This window comes from Melanaphis sacchari, unplaced genomic scaffold (genome assembly GCF_002803265.2).
Source record: "Melanaphis sacchari strain LSU unplaced genomic scaffold, SCAv2.0 Contig74_pilon_pilon, whole genome shotgun sequence".
Lineage (NCBI taxonomy): Eukaryota > Metazoa > Arthropoda > Insecta > Hemiptera > Aphididae > Melanaphis > Melanaphis sacchari.
Window position 1 is genome coordinate 2,222,293 of NW_020271531.1, and position 18,565 is coordinate 2,240,857.

Consider the following 18,565-nt stretch of genomic DNA (forward strand, 5'->3'; position numbering starts at 1 on the left):
TTTTACACTTGAAAATATAAAACCTATGCGTTTATATCAATGTATTGAATAACGTATATTAATTGTATTAATCAACAATAATAATAACTATAATAGTAATATTTATTTTAAAATTATCAAATATAATATGTCCATAAAAAAATGTCTTTCAGACCTCCCCATATATGACAATATTGGTAGCCGATGAGAATTAAATCAAAGTGTACTTAAATGGTATGTATCTTGCCATTTTAGTATAATATTATAATTTATATTATGTTTGTCATAAAAATCGACGGCTAATAATTCATATCTTATAGTAAACTAGAATATAACACACGGCCGTGATCGTCTAGTGGTTAGGACCTTGCGTTGTGGCCGCAATAACCCAGGTTCGAATCCTGGTCACGGCACATAATTTTTTACATTTTAAAAATTAATATAAATCACATTTAACACAATTTATTAAATAATATGTATATTAATATATTAAATGTTTAACATAAATAAAGAAATAAAACAAATAACAATACATTTTTTTTAAACTTGAACAATAAGTTATAGCATAATAATTAATAATAATAATAATAACAACTTTATTTTTTGTTAGTATATAATATTATAATACGTTCATACCACAAAACATTTGAAACAATGCTGATTGGTAGTTACAATTTTATCAACTATGTATAATAACATTAATAACCTAAAAATTGTATCCACAGATTACGCTCATTGGTATGTTTGTTGTCAATCAGACTTAATTCGACAAACAATTGTATTGAAATGGTTTAAAGTAGATATTACTTCACAATTAAACTTAATTCAGTTAAATATTGAAGGTATCGGCAGCAGTCGGCCCAAAACATTTATATTTCGACTCACAATCTTCATTTGCCATTCCGTTCTCGATTGCTTCTTGTAACCGGGTCAACGTTTTCTCGTATTTCGCATCCAACGGTATCGCACTGAAAATGATATTGATGTAGTTCAAATATTATTTATTATAATATACGTTTAAATGTTGCGAGTATTTAAAATTATCTCTGACGTAATATGACTTTAGTTGTGTATTGCCACGAAATGGTGTGTGTATGTATGGGGGTGGGGGATTAGAGACTAAAAGAGTATTTGAGTATGATAATATTATTTTAAACGAAGATAGTTACACTTTACATTCTCTAAGAAATTATTAACTCAAAGGCTGTATGACGTATCGAATTTTTATTACACTTATACAATATAATATATGCATAGACGCGATTGGGAGGAACTGCCAGGATTACATCCTCCTTCAGATTTTTTCACAAATAATATCCTATTTATAATATTATCTTTTGCTCGGCAAATGCAGCTTACTCGTCAAACATTTTCGCAGTTTTCCAGACGATTTCGGCGGTTTTGAAATAACTCTCCGCCCGCTCTGGTTGCTCGCACGCCACACGGTTCAGACATTCGTATCGGCCCGATTCGTCAGCCACCAGATAACCGAGGAACAGCATCACGTCGGTTTCGGTTACCATGTCCTGGAATAGTCCTCCGACTGCGTTCGAGGTCAAATCATCGTTTCGAGCTTCTTTGACGCCACCGGCGCTTTGCATGTACGACACACCCCATATCAGACCCCTGAGCACCAACATCAGTACTATGTTCGACATGTTCAAGCTCAGCGACTATAAACAAAACGAACGTACTATGATTATTACATTAGTATTATGTCAATGTTTAATAGTTAAATTGTGCATAATAGGCATATAATATCAAATAGGTATACAACACAAATAGCAAGTAAACATGTAAAATATTTAAAAAAAATGTATATAAAATAGTGCGATCGTTACAAGGCATAGGGCAGATGACATGTTTTATAACAGTTGCTTGTTTGTTTTCGTGCTAGGTGCTTATCGCCAAAGAAATGAATTTCTTTCGTGATAACTAATAAGATAATAAAACCGGGTCTGAATATTGTTTATATTTAAACAATTAATTAGATTCCTTAATTTTATGTCGAGGTATATATTTTACTGCGGGGCTGACTATTTTTGACGTATTTTATGAATTAAAACTGTTGAAGGGAAAAAATATTGCATTAAACTGATAATTGATTTAAATATATACTTTTTATTCATTTTTTATTAACGGAAAAACTATTTTATTTTTTAAAATGTCTTAAGAATAATTTATTCAAGTTAGGTATAAAAATGAATTAATTATTTATTGTATTATATTTAAACTTATAAAGAAGAAGCGAAATAAAATATGTTTTATTTAAATTCAAATTATTATTTTAATAACATATGATATAATATGAAAATATAATATATTATATAAGTCCTTGTATATTAATATACTTATTGCTTACATAGTAACAATAAGTCTTCTGCCCTACTACTTAATAAATTTATATAGAACAGATAACAGTCACAAGCATAGTTGGTAGTGTTGGTACAGTAAGAGTAAATAAAATGTAATTTGAAGTATGATTATGTAGATTTTTGTGGCGTTAATTTGTTTAATCTATTGAAAGTGGAAGTAAATATAGTAATATATTCATATTATAAGCAGTAGAACCCAAATACAATTTTAGAAAAAAGATTTCCGGAAAGTTTTCTGATAAGGTATACTATTATTATTATTTTTGAAAAAAAAATACTAGCCAAGATGTCGGGGAGATCGCAAAATCCGTTGGCCATCTTGAAAAATTTACAGGGACTGGACAAGGTGGTCAGAGAAGACAATTTGCAGAAACCCCGGGCTGACCTCTGGTATGCATCACGATCTATACAGTAGTGATTCTAAATGTATAATAATACGTTGGATACGTGTCAATAAATTCTTTACAACGAACAAAAAATATTAATCCTATTTTAGATTTATGTACGATATTAATATGCATTGTGTGTAGGTATGCCTGCGAAAAATCAAATTAAACTATATTGTTCAATATATACTTGACCACTGGCCGCTCCTGTTTTTCCACCGATTAACGTCTTGGCGAGGCCCATCAACACAGACTCCGGTTTTATGTCTCGTAGTTTACCTTCTTTTTGATCATCACCGTTCGCACGATATTCATCGACCGCGACGAGTCCCAAAACGGATCGAGTAACAAACAGCAGTAAGCACACGAGCACGGTCACCGGCGTCTGCATAGTCTGTATGGTTAAAATATAATCATGTAAAACTAATTTTTTATTTTATTTGCCTGAACACCTGACCATATAAATTTCAATTTAATTTCGTCAATAAAACCTAAGTTAAGTAAAATACTTGAAAAATATGTTTCAAACGAATAGTGCAGACATATTTACATGTATAATTTAAGACGTCATTTACTCTTGTGTCATACTAATTTAACGTGCAACTTTTACATAATATATATACCATCTAAATTCAGTTACTTAATTATTTTTGTCGCTTATCAGAAAATGACAGTTGATGACTTTTAACAGAGCTAAATTTTGTGTTAATTAGCTTTTAATTCAACGAAATAAAAAAAAAAAAAAAAATGTATTATCATGAAGTATCAACAATATACGAAATATATATACAAAAATACGATATTACGATATTATAGTCAGACAGTACTCACTAATATAGTAAAATAATATTGTTGTGTCCGTAGTCTTGAAGTAGAACTTATAAGTACGTATTATGGTGTAATGGTCAAACGAAGTGCAGGCAGCAAGTGATCTGAAATTCTCGCTATTGTCTTCGGCACGTGAATGACAAACGTTGTCGGGTGGAGCGCTGATTTTGAGACGTCGATGATCGACAAAGTAAAAGCGTCACATATTGTTTGTGTTTGAATAGCATATCGCAATTAACACATCAAACGCTCTCAATCGTTTACTTTTGAGTACAGTAAAGTTTTGATCGTCATACATGAGTAACAAACAGATATTTTTGTAAACTCACGAGCTGAAACAGAATAGTTTTGTCATAAATTTAAGATGTATTTTATAAACGCTTTCACGATACAAATTATTTAGAATATACGTTTAACTATTTTTTTCCAAAAATAAAAAAATTAATTACAATACCATTCTAGTCAGTCGTTTTGTTAATTGTTGAATCTCCAGTTACCATGAATTAAATGAAGCAGTAAGTTAATGAAAGTAAGTATTGATAAAATACGAGTATTTTGAAACTAGCTTACTGACTATTATTTCTTTATAAATATACTTTATTTATTTTACAATTCTTAAAATAATATGAAGTTAATAATTAATTTTTTTGAACTCATAAAAATAACCATGTCGTATAATTTGCCTATACCTAATTCCTTAAAAATTGGTATCTTTCCACTTTCTTAAATTTGTTTTATTGAATATTAAACAATATAAATCATAATATTATCTATAGTTATTCAAACGAAAAAAAAAAATTAAAAAAAAACACGATATCCCTTTTTTATTATTATTATCAATATTTATAAATACCCATCAAATACCAAATTATTAGCGTTTTTTAAATTGAAGGTATTATACAATTTAAGCTCGTAGATTAATGTAGATGTTATAGCTATATAAAATAAGCAGTACAGGTACTACATGTATGGTATATCATGATAGCTTAAATTGAATAATGTAATTTTTATGGATGTAAACATTTTATGAGCAGGTGATGGTTTTTAGAATAGGTGTAAGAAATGTACAGAGTTAGGATCTCGGAATCCTTCAAATGTTTTATGCTCTGCTTAAGTTCAAATTATTTCATAAATATTTTTTTTTAACTAGTCCTACTTATTTTTTTGTACATCCATGTCAAAATATCTAAATGCCTAATGTCTATACCTGTGTCAAATTTTTAAGTTATCGATTAAATTGAGAGCTTCTGTTAAAGGTCTATCTTTTAAAATATTAACTCAACTCTAAAAAAAAGTTTTTTCCGAAAAAATACATTTCTTTGTGATGCAAAATATCTTGAGAGTTCTATTAGATAAATAAAATTATAATAATTAAATTAAATTTTAATGCAAATTTTGCATTATCATACTTCAATGTTTGCAAATTGCCTATCTTACAACTAGTAGGCGAAAAATAAAAAATTTTAACAATAATATGTTTCTAAATAAGTTTTTAATAACCGAATAATATTAAGTAATCGATGGTAATAGCCAATAGTTATAAAATATATTTGGTAGTAAGTGTAGAACCTTAAGAATATTTACAGATTGTAAAATTCAGAAAAAAAGTGTAAGGAGTTACATATTTTAGTCACTAACGTGTGCTGCAATTATCTGAAAATACTAAAATATTGCTTTTGCACACAAGCCACACATACCTACTTCATATTTTTTGTCACGTTTTTATCGCCTCCTTAAACGTATTTATTGGTATTATGGTAATCCTTATGAACTTTTCTTACTGTTCTCGGTATTTACATTTACTGTTTTATTTAGAACAATATGGAAGTATCAAGTATCCACCCCAACAACTAGTATTTGATATATTATAACTCATATTGATACGTTAATACATATTAATTTTATTTGGACAGTCAATTTTTCGACAGCTATGAAGTAGAGAATCTAAATTTTTTTTGCTTGTTGAATAACAAAAAAAAACATATTTTGCTTTGCACAAATCAAAAAAAGTCATGTCCTTACAACTCAATTATTCAATATTTTGAATAAATTTTTTATGCGAATGGAGTTTTATTTGTAAATCAACAATATATATTGATACATTATGCATCGGATTTTTAAAAACTATTAAGTAGGTATCCAATTTTTACAAAAAAAAATTTTAACAATACTGTACTTACTATCCAAGAAAATTATGGCTGCTCTGATTGGTCACAGCCTCCCATTTCAAAGAATATAATATATCTTAATAATTTCTGCCACTCTATAACTCTCCTTGATTTAAAATATAGGTTCTCGTACGGTATACATTTTTTTTTTAAATATTACACATTGTGATAGTTTTTGCTTAATTTAGATTTTTCATACATTGCAACGGTGGTGGTAAAATTCTAATGCTCTGAGCAGTGTTATCGCACCAGACGTAGTGGTAAATTGTATTCGACTACATTTTAATGTAAGATACCGTTATGGTGATATCTTTGCAGCGTGTGAAAATTTTTAAGGACTTTTATGACAATTTTATTACACATTTATATATAGATGCTACTTATACTTAGTATACTTATTCATAAACGGTAAATTAGACACAAAATTTAGTACCTAAAGCGACCGTATATTACTTTTGTTGACTCGCATTGACATTAAACTACAAGTCAATTATCATATTTTTTTAATACTTAAAAATAAACGTCATTTATTATAAGTAATCAATAAAAAATTATATATTTTAAACCACTTATTTAGAGATTATATAATATGTATGATATCTTTTTACTATTATTATAATTTATATAGGTTCTAGCAATAATAATTAATATGTTTACTCTTGAATTTTGAGAGAAATCGAGGAATTAATAAAAGCATTTTTTAGTAGTACCTGTAAGGCTATAAATTATATACATACAAGTATAATATAAATGTTTATTATATTAAAATTTCCACCAACTAATCATATTTAGATATATTTAATACTTCGTAGACATAATTTTTCATTTCATTGGTATTTTAATCCAATTAAGGAAAAGTGAAAGTAAAAAGTAAATTTATGTTTTTTCCATAGAAATAAATAAAATTTAACAGTAAAATAATATTATTGGTCATGTAGCAATAAAAAACACGAAATTATTTAAACTTAGGTATAATTAATAATGATATATTCTTAAATCTACCAGACAGTAGACACTCTTTGACATAACTAGTTTTAACAAGTAATTTCTATAATGTAAAATAATTTCAGGTTTTTATTTAGTTTTGACATATATCATGTAGATAAAAAACTTTTTTATTTATAAGAAAAAAACTTGAATAAATGAAACCACTGAACATAATAAGTATATATATTTAAATTACGTTTACTTGTCGGTAAACAATGTGCATCTTCCTTGAATAAGACAATAATAAGAGAATGTGTGTATATACAATTAAATTGTTGTATTGAGTGATTTAAAATGATAACTATATGACAGTATCTACTGTCATACTATTAGTGATAAAGTTACATCACGTATACCTACATATGCTATATCACTTCCGAGACAATAAAAATAATTACATAAAATTAAAAGAAAGTGAATATAATGTCCCATTCATATGTAACTCTGTTGTTATTAAAATATACTATAACATTTACCTAATTTGTACACTTTTCCGTATTTTGAATATGAACAATATGCACATTTTTCTTAAAATAATATAAAACTCTGTCATTTATCTCATTCGAATGCGATGAGCGACAACGTAAAGGAGCGATAAGCGCCCAAATACTGAAATAGGTAATGTTATGTTATTATTATTTGGGAACATGGAAAAGGTAATTATAATGTTGTAGAACTACATTAGATTAATCAATTAAACGTGACATTGTTAATTTGTAACAAGATTTTTTATAAATATATTTATAGGTTATACTTTCATTATTGGTCTTTGTCTGCCACTCCCATCAGATGCCACAGCTTGACATAGACGTATTTACTACAACTGAGTCGACCGATTCTACCACTGAAAATACCAAAAGCTTGGAAAAAAATTCACGAGTTACTGAAGAGACTAAAAGTTTGGAAAATATTTCACAAGTTACCGAAGAGACCAAAAACTTGGAAAAAATTGCACTAGTTACCGAAGCTACTGCTGTTTCGGTCAAAACTTCCGTTAACTTTTCGTCGTATGGTCCTAATGTGGTTTTTGAAGACTTCAAGCCCAGCAATTATTACAGACCTGACGGTAACCCTATATTCGAAAGGCCTAGTCCGCAAGTTACACACGAAGTTTTTCATAAACCTGAATACTTTGCAAGACCCAATAAGCAAACATATCAATTGCCGCCGAAATCTAGCGACAGTAACGTAGTTTTCCCCCAAGCGACCAATGAATATTACTCCCAATACTCACATAATGACAATCGATCTAACGGGTTGGAGTCTAGGGGCCCGTATAAGTTTACCGAAGTCTTACCTCAACCGCAGTCTAAGCCAATGAAACACGATTTTGGTGGAATGCAGCACATTAGTGCTTCCGACAACAACTTTTACGAAAAGCATTTCGGCAAATATTATGGAAACGAGATGTCGCAATACTCAGACATAATACATGAACCACCAAAACTTTATCATAGCGTCACGACTCATAAAAAAGATCCATGGAAGAGTATGCTGAAGGTATTGGCTACTATCCTGCCGGTTGGTCTGTTGCTAGCTTCCTTTCCACCGACCGTCATCAAAGTGGATTCCAAGCAATATCCTTACCAGTAAGTAAATATTATATTAAATTTCGTCAAATAGAAACGAATTTTTTGTAAATAACAAATGATATAGGTATATACATTATACACATTATATTATACATAATAGACAAATTTCTATGTTATCATACTTATTGGTGCAAATTACAAAATAACGATTTTATATCTTTACTTTTCGCCGATAATTGGAAAATGGAAAATATAATTTTTTTTTGGAAACACTATTTTCTTGAATCATTTTCTTAAAGTAAATTTATCGCAAATTTTAATACTTACTTAATCATTTAGAAAAGTTTTACAGCATTCCGACGAAGTGTCATTATCAGATTCTAACCTAGGGTGATCTAACCTTGGTTATTATTAGTTACAGGGTTAAGTAGTTTATTCCAAAATAAATATGTAATGTTCATATTTTTATTATACACTTTTTCAATGTATATTGAGAACATTTATTTATGTAAATTTTAAATTATTGGATTTCAAAATAATATTTTATTTACAGTTATATCACATATTTAATTCTAACATTTCAAATTTTTCAAAGAAATAATATAAATAAGTATTTGCTTAATTTACGTCTTGTATCTATAGTATATTAATAAAATAATAATATAGTTCAGCTATTCGAATATTAAATTGGATCTTCTATCAATATCCATATCTTATATCAATTTTGAGAGTCATAAAATTATAGTTTCATTATCATTCTCAGTCAAGTTCGGATTAGGAGTATTCCAGGAAGAGTATGAGTAGTATGACCCTTGAACCATAAGAATTGAAATTTTTAGGGGACTTTAATTTTGAACTATCATTTATAATATTGTAATATTTACTTATTTAATATTGTGCTGTTGAAAAAAGTAACACCTTAAACCTTTAATTATTAAAAAAAAAATTTTTAATTTAAAATAAAATGTTGATAAAAAAGTTCTTGATAATCCTTAATTTTTTATGGTATTTAATTTAATTATTATTATATACTAGACCTTTGAAAAAATGTATCCTTATAGGGCTTCAAAAATCTTATTTAGGCTTATTCTCTGTAATATTACAGTAATGTGACGATGCGTATAGTTCGGCTCCGCGCAAATTCACGTTTTATGTTCCAACTTTTGCCGCGCGTTGCGATTTTTTCCACATATTGTATAATATTTCATATAGATACATTGTTCTTCTATGTAAAGCGGAGCTTAAACGACTTAACCTAACTTAACCGCATCGTGGCCCGGTAGCTCCATTTTTGGTTGCTCTTATTCTATGTTTTTTACTTTGTCATCATTGATATATTATATATAAAATAAACATCGTTACAGCGACCAACTTAGTGTACTTATATATATATGTGTGTGTATACATTCGGCTAGGTACGATGTAGAAAACAGGGCGGGGAAAGGGGAAATCTACGCGGCGGTCATAATCGCGAATAACTGCACCCGGTGAAAAGTGCGTCCTTATACGGTAGATCGCACAGCCCAACGACGACGACCAAGTAAACCGTTCTCTCTAATCGGGAGACTTCGTGCCACGGTGACGTTTCGTGCGGGTGAAAGCGTCTTGGCTTTACGTGCACGTATATATATATATATTTATATTATATACACACACGACGAGCTGACGACAATAGCACAACCCACCGCAATACCCATAATACACGCATTTATAGCTTCTCATTTTGTGTGGGTGTTGGGTGTATTACGTTAGTGTGTGTGTGTGTGTGTGTTTGTAGTTTTTGCGATTACGCTGTCATACAGATACGATTCGAGAAAAACGAGAGAATAAAATAATACACATCAGTCGCCGGTAGTATTATAAATAATATAATACACCGAGTCAACCGCATATATATATTTTATGTGGTACATATACCTATGGTACCTATAGTCATAATACAATAATAATTATTGTCTCCCAACAATTAAATAGCGTTATTCACAAAATATATACTCATCACACGTCTACCACCCCACCCCAATTTATTCCTATAATCTTAAATTTATTCAAATTCTGATTTATGGAATTAAATTATAGAATTTTTGTACTGCTTAATGAGTATTCTATGACGATATAAACATTTGTTTTTCAAAACAAAAATTCTTCTTCTCTTTTTTAAATTATTTAGTAGATAATTTTTTTGAAAATATTTTTGTAAATAATTCAAAATTTGAACAAGCGTAATTAAATATTTTTACTTAGGTCCTTAAAAATGGATGTATAAAAATACAAAATGGAAGTAATAATGTATAATGAATCTAATATTTGTTTTATTATACTTAGGCCATTTTCAAAAAAAAATATACGCTAATTAATATTTATAGTATAACATAAAGGTCACATTTGAAAAAACCTTAATTTTGTATAATATTTTCAAGATACTCCATAAGTAATGCAAACAACTTTAAGAATTTAAAAAAATCATCAGAGTACCTATACAAAAAATTCCGAAAATGACTAAATTGTTAAATAAAAGGAGGTGAGCAATTTATAATCATGCATAGTGAATCATTCTATATATACGCGCGTAAAAACTGATGCAAGACTTATGGACTACAGCCGACCGCCGCACCCTGTGGAGAAATCTTTAGTTGCACAAAGGTCATAGTTGTGACTTTTTAAGTATGTTTCGTTTGTCTACTTACTCACGTTTAACTCGTGAGTTCACTATTATTACTATTAATTAATATTATTTTCATCTCGTTAGTACTTGTGTACGCGATATTCCTGTGTAGATGCGTTCTACCGAGGAAATATGTTTGACGGTCGACGGTCTCTATTATATTTAACATCCATAATTCGACTATTCGAATAATGTTCTCATGGCGCGCGCATGTGCTTACCCGTAGATTATTATCGAATTCCATGGCCTAAAAAGTGAAAACAACTAATTAGACTTGTTTTTTTTTTTTGGAAATATTTCTAAAATTGGACGATCACCGACGTTTGCGTGCGCTACAACTGCATTATATACACATATATTAGTAATTATTCGACTTCACTACAGGATCCTTCTATTACGTTATTAGAGCGCATAGATATTATTGTAGATACGATTAATTTCCACGCTCTGACGTATTGAAGTTTAAATGCAGACTAATAACTTTTGTCTGGACAACCTCTAGTAATACGCTTATGACTTGTTTCCTGTAAAAACGTCCAAAATAATTTCTTTGTAATATGTTTAATAGTGAACTTATTGTATTATAGTTTATACATATTTATATATTTTTTAAAAACAAATAAAGTTTATATTATACTATTACATGCTATAAAAGTATAATAATAACTAGGAAAGAATCAAGTTGAACGGTGTTATAAAAAAATAGTGTGTTTTACATCATACATAAATAATGCTTATGGTCAAATGTTTCAATTTAAAAAAGTTCAAAGTTGTTATTTGTTTACGTATACATGAAATATTATAGCCTAAATTTGATATAATAATATTTTATACTTATCTTTGGTATAGATTTCAAAAGAATTCGACGACATTCAGTCCTAATGTTATTACTGGGAAGTATAAGGCATCGAGAAAGATGAGCACGGAATTGAAAATTGACGGAGCAGACAAATCGCCCGGATATTTAAATGATTGTTTAAAAAAAAAAATATGCGAAACCCTAAAGAGTAACTATTCGCATAGTGAATTGAAAACTCTACTGCAAAACTATCAGTTAAAGTAAGATTAATTAAATTATTTAAGCACCAACCGGCAACTAAATAAATAATATTGATAACGCAGATTTTAAAAATTTATGAAATGTCTACTAAATTATAATTGCACTACAATATGTTACTATATTAATTGAAACATAATATTAATACATATTACTTACAAATTATGAGTAATAAGTGTCATGTTTTTAAAAATAACGAATAATTATTTGTTAAAAATGACAAAAATGTATATTGACCAGTACCTAAATACAAAATAATTATTAAATAATTTCAATCGAGTGGTACTTGCAATAACCGACTTTAATAATAACAATAAAGTTATTATAGGCGCCTACTAAGAAAAATAAAATTTAATAATGTATTAAAATTGACCCACACATTTGAATTAAAACAAAAATATTATAAGCTTTGAATAATTATTTCACTGTGGCGGGCCCCCGCATGTTTTCCAATTATTCATATATGAGTTATCAATGGAATACGATAAAATACTATGGTCATGGCGATTAAATTTAACGTGATAATATTTAAAAGAAACGACACGATTTAAGAGTACGACACACACTCACATCTACATAATATTATTTTGTTTCCATTTCACACACGTACAACACAGCAAATTTGTGTTTAGCGGAACCAATTTTGTATTGTTAGTTATAATACCTACGCATTAGAGTGGATTTATTAGAGAAACCTATTATCAAACTTAAAGATAAGAATTCTATCTGTACTTTTATGTTGGTTTTTACGATATTTTAATTTTCTAGCAAATCGCATTAACACTTTTGTACTGTAATAGTTTACAGACTCATCTAACTTGCTTAAACATTTAAAGATCACAATAAAAAAGAACGCACACAGATAATATTATTTTTAACTACAGAATTTTTTTTACCTTTAAGTTTGATAAAAATTCAAAAAATATTCGTTACAATTGTAAATTTAACGACACAAAATCGGTTCGACTAAATTTATAAGTTGGATATGTTGTACGTTTGTAGGACGGAGACGACATACTACGTCTGTATGGCATCTTCGTATTAAAGGTATACACATCTTTAGCCGCAGTATAAAGTTATGGACACATATTATTATCATCTTATTATTTTCAGTTGGACCACGGACAATGGCCCGACGATGGTGGAAATCACAGAAGTAGCAACGTCTGCAGAGCCGGAATCGTGTCAAGTATTCGCTTGCACTGATTGAACAAGCTGGGCGTCTCTGTCGTGTTGTGTATACATACATACATAAACATATATTTATATATATATAGGCACTATCTGCAATAATAATGATAATAATAATATAATATACCTGGTAGCTTGTATTTATAGGTACATTTTTATAATATCAACACAGTAACCACAATTTTTATGTATACCGTTCGGACCGCGAGAATTCCATTAATGCACGGAATGCAGACACGTTTTAATGGCTGGTTATCGGAAGTTGACTTGGCCCTGGGCGAACTTTCGTTCCACGATAACCATAAATAAATAATAATAAAAAATTAAATCTGCCTGATGAATTTTGTCTAAGAATGTGGTTGATGACACATTCTTATACATAACGGATATCGCTTTCTTTTGTGGCTTTTGACGCGTTCCTCAATCATACAGACGAACAGGCTCATAATATAGGCAAACTTATAATGCGATTTATATTGTAACTTATATTTATAAAACAAATACGAGAATGCGTATAGTATAATAATATATATTCAATGGATGGTAGATACCTTCGTACAATATTTTCTTTTTCAAAACTCAAACCGGATGGAAATTCGAAAATCACTGTTTTTTCACATTATATATTATATTATATCATTTGGGCCAAATCGATACATTATTTAAGCATTATCTGGATAATATTGCATTATTATACATAATGATATATCATACTTTTAGATGTAGATATTGTGTGTGTTTACACAATGTGCATTTTTTTTCCGCTTTAAAGTAATAAATATTAAACTTCTAATATTGATAATTTATTCTCTCAAACCATATCTGTCAGTAAGATACAAAATCATCGTTGCTATCAAACCGTCATAATATGACTTCATATTTTTTGATCAACTCAAAATCGTCTATGATTAGATATATTTTTTTAATTTCTTTAGAGTCATCGTTATGATTGTCTAATCTAAATATTGCTTGTACGTTGCTATATAGTAAATAGTATAATAATTATTACACGACGTTAAATACAAAATCCCAAATGAATAATATTTACTTGACATAAATATTTTAATTTATTAAAAAAATGAGTATATTATACACTACGCGTCATACTATGCAATACGGTTGTGTACATTTTTATATGCGCATACATTCGATTTCGTCTGCCGATCGTTTCGATAAAGCGTTTAACGGAGTGTAGCGTATTTATTGTAAGTAGCACGAAAAAGTAAAACCGAAGAACAACACGCACAGACACGCTTAACTGCGAAATTAAATAACTCCCCAGCGATTATAAATACATTCCTCTCTCTTCAGACATTGTAGATTTTATGTTATGATTTAATATCTTGTCATGTGTACTAGCAAGTGCATATTAAGGTCGACGATAAATCTTTTAGAAGTTTTTTAATAAAACGTTCAATTCCTAACCAAATTGTGCATGCCGTCATCTCATAATTCTATTATTTTTGATTAATAAATATATTTTTTACTAACACATCTTCAATTAAGCATTTTAATTTATAAAATACGTCATTTCGAAAGTTTTAAAATGTTACATAGTATAAGATATACCGATATACGTAAATCATACTACCAATAGTAATATACTATAAAGTAGGTAATTTATTTCTCTTTTACACAAGTTAAACATTATCTATCGATGTAATAAAATATTCATTTCATAATTATATTATATTCTTAGTAAAGTGAAGCATAATATTATACACTTATTAATTAAAACTTATACTGGTTTGGAAAAAAAAATTAATCAACTGTAAAAAGAACCCAGTTCAAAAAATTTCATGCCTGCATCTATGAATTCAAAATTGGATAAATAAACATAATTTCACTTAACAGAAAATCAATTTCCTGCACCTTATTTTTTTTTAAACAATATGCAAAAATCAAGGGGAAATAAGAAAAAGTTGATCACGATACATAAATAATAGCACTGGTTTCGCATCAATTATCTCGGTGAAAAATAGTGTTTTGACATTATTTTTAATAATTAAAAGTAATTAATAATCATCACATTAAAAAAAAAAAAAAAAATCAACTGTTCAAATTTAAAAAACCTTTACATTATGTTCCTTAAATATTTTTTTAGTAATTAATGCTCAAATTAAAAAAAAAACACATAATTGTAAACCAATACATTTCTAATTTTACTTATTTATCTTTTTTATTTGAACGTAAAAACATCAAAATAATAACCCGTCTTTTAACAAACTTTGGATTATAATCTCACCCCGCTTCAAATTGTTTTTCAAGTTTAAGACACTCGGTGTAATGGATCGCCCAAGTCATCGAGAGATAAATATTTTACCTATGTAATATTTGACAGATAGATTTTATATGTTTAGATGTTGGTAATGGGTATTTTATGATAAATTATGCACCCGATCGGAGAAGAGAGACGGCGATTAGAGTGGCCACTGAAGTCAGTACTAATCTTCGAAAATCGGTGACTCTGATCTCCGTCATAATATTATCTTATTGACTATATTTCTATGTATTTTTATTTCAATCATTAGTCATTAAATGGATTTCCATGTCGGTCCCAGAATAAATAACCGCATATTATGAATTCTAATGGATCACTGCTTTATTTATTACCTATCGGTATGCTTTCAGTGTAATACATTTTAAAGATAATCTTAAATTTATTTTTATTTCTTTGTCAAATTTTCTTTAGCTAGGTCATCGGAAACGATTTTAGTGAAATCACATAGGTACAGAGAAAAAGCATATGTACATAAATACATTCGTTAGTATGTCTTGTAATCTTAACTATATTGATATTCAATAAATTAATAGTTTTGTAATATTCGTCGAAATCTATTAATTTAGTTTTACACTTACCTTTACTATTGTTTTATGTATGCTAATATATTATATACTTACTAATTATACCAAGAATATGATAACGTATTCTTTAAACAACTTTCTGAATAAAATTATTATAAATATCTACTTTATTATTCTTAATTATTTTCTAAAGACATTACTATACGTATACATTATGTGTAAAATGATAATTTTTTTCGCTCTTTCGTGTAAAATAAATAAAAAATATATTAATTATTAAAGGTCAACTACTTTTTAACGTTATATAAGTGAAAAATATTATAAACATATAAGCGAGCAAAAAGCATGTGATTTTTATTTTTACTAAACTATCTGGTTTATAATAATTATTTTAACCATATCTACAATAAATTATGAATTATCTTCTACAAATCTTTAATTGTGTTTATTGTATACTATATTACATGTGCATATATATATATATATTTATTTAAAACGACTTAGTTTAATCTATTGTTTCAATATTATAGACATGGACATGAATTAAAAATAAAATTCATCAATAGTTACATAGTCATAAATATAGAATATGATAAGTTACACACATTTTAATTGAATAGTTTAATTAAACAATAATATATGATTATCAATGGTTATGTATTTTTAAAAAATGTCCATGCACTATTTGTTTTCTCTTTTGTTTTCGTGAACACAAAAAATTGTAAGTTAAATATATTATATTACACAAAATGTTGAAACATAATCAATAATAATTGATGAATGAAGACAATTTGAAAGTAATAATATTGTTACTATAATTTATACGGGTATACTTAAATATAAAGAATCAACTTTTTTAGTAGATACAAAACAATGAATTTGTTTTAAAATACTGTTTTAAAATGTCTACTATTTTAAATTATGTTTATTTCATACAAGGTAACATGTAACAGTTTGTATATATATATATAAATTATCACTGTAAAAATCAGCTTTAACAAATATATTGATATTCGTCACTTAAAATACATTTTTTTTAGTTATAATTTAGAATTATGTAGTTATATTTTATGTTGTACACAAATGCAACCATTGATAGCTTTAATATTAAAATTAAATCTAAATTGAGTAATTTAAAGAATTCCACAATTGTTTGGCTTTTTACCATCTTGAAATTTCACTGGAGGTGATACTAACAACTTTCTACTAATTACAAAATAATTGAGAATACAATATTATTTAAATTAGAATATATATGCGCATGATTAAAGCATATTGTTTGATTCGTGGTTTTTTCTAAAGCATAAATAGTTAAGATGAATTCGTTTTAAATATTTTAAGTAAAACAAAAAATGCGTAGTGAAAATTGGTTTTATTTTAGTTTGATAAATTACGTAAATATTTTCTTACGTTCACAGTATTTATTTTTTTTCCAACAATTTGTTTCTTAACATTTTTGCTATATAGTATTATAAATGTTCTATTAATAAATTAAGTTCTATAGTCAGCAGTAGATTTAAATTATATAATGATAAATAGTTAGGTATATCATATACAATTTATGTTTAAAAATACTGTAATATTTCAGTATTTGTTAAAAACGAATTAATAACTAAATTTTTCGACATGTTCTTCAAGTTAATTATGTACTCAAGTACTCAATAGACTCATAATAATCCAAAATAATCTTACAATTAATATTGTAGATACTTATTATATCTATACATTGTATTAAGCACGAAACTTTTTTCAGGTAGATATGAAGCTATAGTTAGTCTTTTTAGATAGGTAAACTTCTTTTAAACCTTGGTTATTTTCAAATGTCCTTTTCTTTACTCTCAAAATGATACGAGATTAGCTAAGTATACTTATTTATACACTTGCATTACGTGCAATAATAATTAATAATATTTAAACTTTAACAATAAGTACCAAGGTGTTTACCCTTTTGTTACTATCATGTAATTCCAAACACTCGAAACTTATACACGTACAATACACATTGTATATTATTTTAAAATCCATTTGTCAAACCAGAAAATAAAAAGTCATACAATTATTGTCCCAATAAACATACGGCTTTGATCATACGTAGTAATACATAGTATTAAGTAGTAACCACCTATAATATTCACGGTAATTAATAATAAATGGTAATTATTTTGCTAAATTACTATAAAAAAAAAACAAATAATTATACTTTGAGTTGTATGTTTTTATTAGTTTAGGTACATACATACATATTACATTTTAAAAACTTGTATGCTAAGGATTTTTTTTAAAACTTTAATTGCCTGAAATGAGATTCCATACGAAATCTAGGACAATATTTTTTTTTAATTAAATGAGTTCTCATAGGGAATCTTATTTTTTAGCCGTTTTATTATGTAATTTAATTATACAGTGCGTCTTCTACACATCTTTTTTAATAGCACACTAAAAATATTATTTTTGTAAGAGTTATCGCATATTTTAAATAAGTGAACTTTTTCTCTACAAATATTGTATATGAAATAATTGTTTACAATTATTTTAATATTATTATACGGCACACATAGTTTTTTTTAAGTTTTATCATTGATAAGAATATGT

The 18,565-nt window shown here is 27.6% G+C and overlaps 2 protein-coding genes and 1 non-coding gene across 4 annotated transcripts; 2 read left to right on the plus strand and 1 right to left on the minus strand.

Moving 5' to 3' along the window:
* The first annotated feature begins 320 nt into the window (after positions 1 to 320).
* Positions 321 to 392, plus strand: Trnah-gug. The gene has a single exon. It is a non-coding gene; the product is annotated as a tRNA-His (tRNA).
* A 232-nt stretch (positions 393 to 624) lies between these two features.
* LOC112601110 lies at positions 625 to 3,678 on the minus strand. Its single transcript, XM_025348544.1, has 4 exons — positions 3,572 to 3,678; positions 2,931 to 3,134; positions 1,339 to 1,652; positions 625 to 947 (listed from the first exon to the last, which is right to left on the minus strand). Exons 2-4 carry the CDS (start codon positions 3,129 to 3,131, stop codon positions 809 to 811), a joined length of 654 nt encoding a protein of 217 aa, XP_025204329.1. The 5' UTR covers positions 3,132 to 3,134; positions 3,572 to 3,678; the 3' UTR covers positions 625 to 808.
* Positions 3,679 to 7,299: 3,621 nt separating this feature from the next.
* On the plus strand, positions 7,300 to 13,260 carry LOC112601106. 2 transcript variants are annotated; one of them, XM_025348538.1, is made up of 4 exons: positions 7,300 to 7,379; positions 7,471 to 8,312; positions 11,770 to 11,979; positions 13,091 to 13,260. In XM_025348538.1, the coding sequence occupies exons 1-4, from the start codon at positions 7,350 to 7,352 to the stop codon at positions 13,185 to 13,187; spliced, it is 1,179 nt and encodes a 392-aa protein (XP_025204323.1). In that variant the 5' UTR covers positions 7,300 to 7,349; the 3' UTR covers positions 13,188 to 13,260. The 2 variants fall into 2 exon arrangements, with proteins under 2 accessions (XP_025204323.1, XP_025204324.1); XM_025348539.1 differs by having other exon boundaries at positions 7,300 to 7,341.
* Positions 13,261 to 18,565: the final 5,305 nt, after the last annotated feature.

What these genes read in the sequence shown, in the direction of transcription:
- LOC112601106 (XM_025348538.1), top strand. Translation starts at nt 7,350, where the DNA reads ATGTTATTATTATTTGGGAACATGGAAAAG. An exon ending in TATTTGGGAACATGGAAAAG is followed by an intron (nt 7,380 to 7,470) that starts GTAATTATAATG and finishes ATATATTTATAG; the next exon opens with GTTATACTTTCATTATTGGT. An exon ending in TCCAAGCAATATCCTTACCA is followed by an intron (nt 8,313 to 11,769) that starts GTAAGTAAATAT and finishes TCTTTGGTATAG; the next exon opens with ATTTCAAAAGAATTCGACGA.
- LOC112601110 (XM_025348544.1), bottom strand. Translation starts at nt 3,131, where the DNA reads ATGCAGACGCCGGTGACCGTGCTCGTGTGCTTACTGCTGTTTGTTACT. An exon ending in CAGGAGCGGCCAGTGGTCAA is followed by an intron (nt 1,653 to 2,930) that starts GTATATATTGAA and finishes TTTTGTTTATAG; the next exon opens with TCGCTGAGCTTGAACATGTC. An exon ending in ACTGCGAAAATGTTTGACGA is followed by an intron (nt 948 to 1,338) that starts GTAAGCTGCATT and finishes TATCATTTTCAG; the next exon opens with TGCGATACCGTTGGATGCGA.